The following is a 2,734-nucleotide window of genomic DNA, read 5'->3' as shown; positions in this document are numbered from 1 at the left end:
CGGCGGCGGCGGCGGCGGCCGAGCAGCAAAGAGCGCAGCAGCCCGCGGCCGGGACGATGAAGTGCAAGCCGAACCAGACGCGCACCTACGACCCGGAGGGCTTCAGGCAGCGCGCCGCGTGCCTGTGCTTCCGGAGCGAGCGCGAGGACGAGGTGCTGCTGGTGAGCAGCAGCCGCCACCCCGACCGCTGGATCGTGCCCGGCGGGGGCATGGAGCCCGAGGAGGAGCCCGGCGGCGCGGCCGTGCGAGAGGTGTACGAGGAGGCGGGAGTCAGGGGCAAGTTGGGCCGGCTCCTGGGCGTCTTCGAGCAGAACCAAGACCGCAAGCACCGCACCTACGTGTATGTACTGACTGTCACCGAGATTCTGGAGGACTGGGAAGACTCGGTGAGCATTGGGAGGAAGCGAGAGTGGTTCAAAGTCGAAGATGCCATCAAGGTTCTCCAGTGCCACAAGCCCGTGCATGCCGAATATCTGGAGAAACTAAAGCTGGGCGGTTCCCCAGCCAATGGAAACTCCATGGCCCCGTCCCTGCCAGAGAGCGAGCCCTAGTATGTACCGCTCCTGCACAGGCGCCCGCCCCGCGCCCGCGGCGCCTGCCCGAGCACTCGGTGCCATGTGCGGCCCCCGGGGAGGAGGGAGGCTCTTTTGTTTCCCGGCAGACCGCTGCCTCGCGCTCGCTCGCCGTCTCGCCCGCCCGCCCGCAGGGGCTGCTTCCAGGCTGTTGCGCCCTTGGCGGCAGCTCTGAAAGCCGCTGCTGGCCGGCGGCTCGGACCCGCTTGCGGCGCACAGCTGTCGGGGCTGCTTGGGAAGGGGCCCGGTGCGCCCCGGCTCGGGGCTGTGCGTGCGCGCGTGTGCGCGGTGCTGGGGTGTTGGCGGTCTTGTCCGTTACACACCTCCCCCCCACCCCCCGCTGCGCATGTTTGGCATTTGTGCTACTTTGGACGCCAGGCTGGCCGTTCGCCTCGGAGCCAAGGCCTGACAGTCCGGTCCGCTCGGGGGTGTGGCACCTTTCAGTAATTCTGGTTCCTGGCTTAGGTTCTCACAGCAGCGACCCTTGTCAGCCCGCCCTCCGGCATGGCATTGGCTTGGAGGATGTCTTTTGAGTGGGGGGCGGGGGGGAAGAAAAAAGAAAAAAGTCGGTACTTAGGAAATTTCGCAGCTTGTGCTCGGGCCACACTCCAGAGGCATTTTGTTTTCAGAAACGTCATCGCACATGGTCATTTGCAGAAATGGCTTTATTCCTGTGGCGATAGTTTAATTTCCCCAAAGGCCTCACCGCTGCTCGTTTTTCACTGCTTCCTTGGAAGAGATGGTTCCCGCGTAAGCCGGTGCAGTTGAACCAAACACTGGCCGACAGGGTAGCGATTTGATTTCGCCGACAGGTGCGTCCTGTTAAGTGCATCTCGTGGGCAGGACTGTAGTCCTGTGTGGTTTGGCGGGCTCCACTGCCCCTTACTAGCCTAGAAGGACCGTGGTTAAACTTTCTCTTAGTGTTGGAAGGAAAGTCATGTCCCGTATTGGAAGTGGTGACATTCCAGTTCGGCTTGTCTTAATACCAGTAGCCAACGGGATGGTGTCTTGGCTGGTGATCACACCCCAGCTGAGTTTGCCTTCTTGCTGCTCTGCTGTTCCAGACTTCTCAAACTGTTAGGACACATGAGCTACCTCTCTGAAATATTACAACAGATTTTATGGCTGCCAAATTGAAGACTGACATTTGCTTTTATATTTTGTTTTAACCAGAAAGCCCATCTCCAATGAGGTCTTCTATCTCTCCACCATTTCAGAAACTAGCTGGATGTAAAGCCTACTTTGTGTAGCGGTCTTCAGGAATTGAAATACTCCTAAATATTAGGATAGTGTAAAATATGTCATAGCTCAATCATTCATTGCGTTTTTTTGTCACCCAGTTTTTTTGGGGTCGTTTTAAAGAAAATTTGTAAGTCATGATACCCCTGGGAAATCTCTTTCATGTCAGAATGGTTGAGGACTGCTATTGTGAAGAGAATGTGTGTTTGTGTGTGGGGGGAACCACCTTTCTACACATAACACTTAAGGTATTAAAAGTATATTCTACAGTCCAATAGTAAATATAAGTTCGTAGAAATAATATACTTTGCTATTATTCGTACTAAGCATTTAAATTAGGAAATGGGAATATCGTTACCTTGAAAATGTTTTTGTCACTGTTTTTAATACGATCTCCACATATATAAAGATATCCAAAGTACATATTGTAAGAACAAGTAAAAGTCAAAGGATCAAAAAATATATATTCTTAATTATGCAGAATTGTCAAATATTTGTTCAACATATTTCTTTATACAGAAAGATGTTTAAATTTTAAAAGAAATTTTAAATCCTTATTGGAACAATCTAAACCAACCAGTAGTTCATTAACCTGAGATTTTTTGAGTATATACTAACTAGAAAAACTAGATTGTTGCTTTATGACAACTTCCTACAATAAACTGCCTCCATCTGAAATGCTGTCATCTGTACCTCATAGAATTCACTTATACATGGATTTCTTAGAGATTACATGATACAATTTTTTATCTGGCATATTTGACCAATGTGAAAATTACTGCTTTTACTCAACTCCTAAATTTCTAAGGTTATCATTTGTAAATTGGAATAGATCAGTTTACACTTATTACACTTTAAAAGTAAGTTTTCAAATTTACATGGGCAGTTATATAAGCTTTAGAACTCATTCTGACAAAAAAAAA

The 2,734-nt window shown here is 49.9% G+C and overlaps 1 protein-coding gene across 2 annotated transcripts in view; it reads left to right on the top strand.

Annotated features, from left to right (window-relative positions):
• Window positions 1-6: 6 nt before the first annotated feature.
• The window catches only part of LOC101619476 (diphosphoinositol polyphosphate phosphohydrolase 3-beta), a 6,519-nt gene continuing 3,791 nt past the window's right edge, over window positions 7-2,734 (top strand). Inside the window, exon 1 of one of the 2 annotated variants that reach the window (XM_004690048.1) lies at window positions 7-552. In XM_004690048.1, the coding sequence (XP_004690105.1) occupies window positions 57-551 (495 nt within the window). In that variant the 5' untranslated portion in view covers window positions 7-56 and the 3' untranslated portion in view covers window position 552. Of the gene's footprint in view, window positions 553-2,734 lie in introns of those variants that run through there. The other variant, XM_012730222.1, reaches the window with a different exon arrangement.

The sequence above is a fragment of the Condylura cristata genome, unplaced genomic scaffold, assembly GCF_000260355.1.
Source record: "Condylura cristata isolate star-nosed mole 26May11 unplaced genomic scaffold, ConCri1.0 scaffold00027, whole genome shotgun sequence".
Classification (NCBI taxonomy): Eukaryota; Metazoa; Chordata; class Mammalia; order Eulipotyphla; family Talpidae; genus Condylura; species Condylura cristata.
Note: the sequence above shows the minus strand (reverse complement) of the source record. Positions and strands in the feature narration are given on the sequence as shown.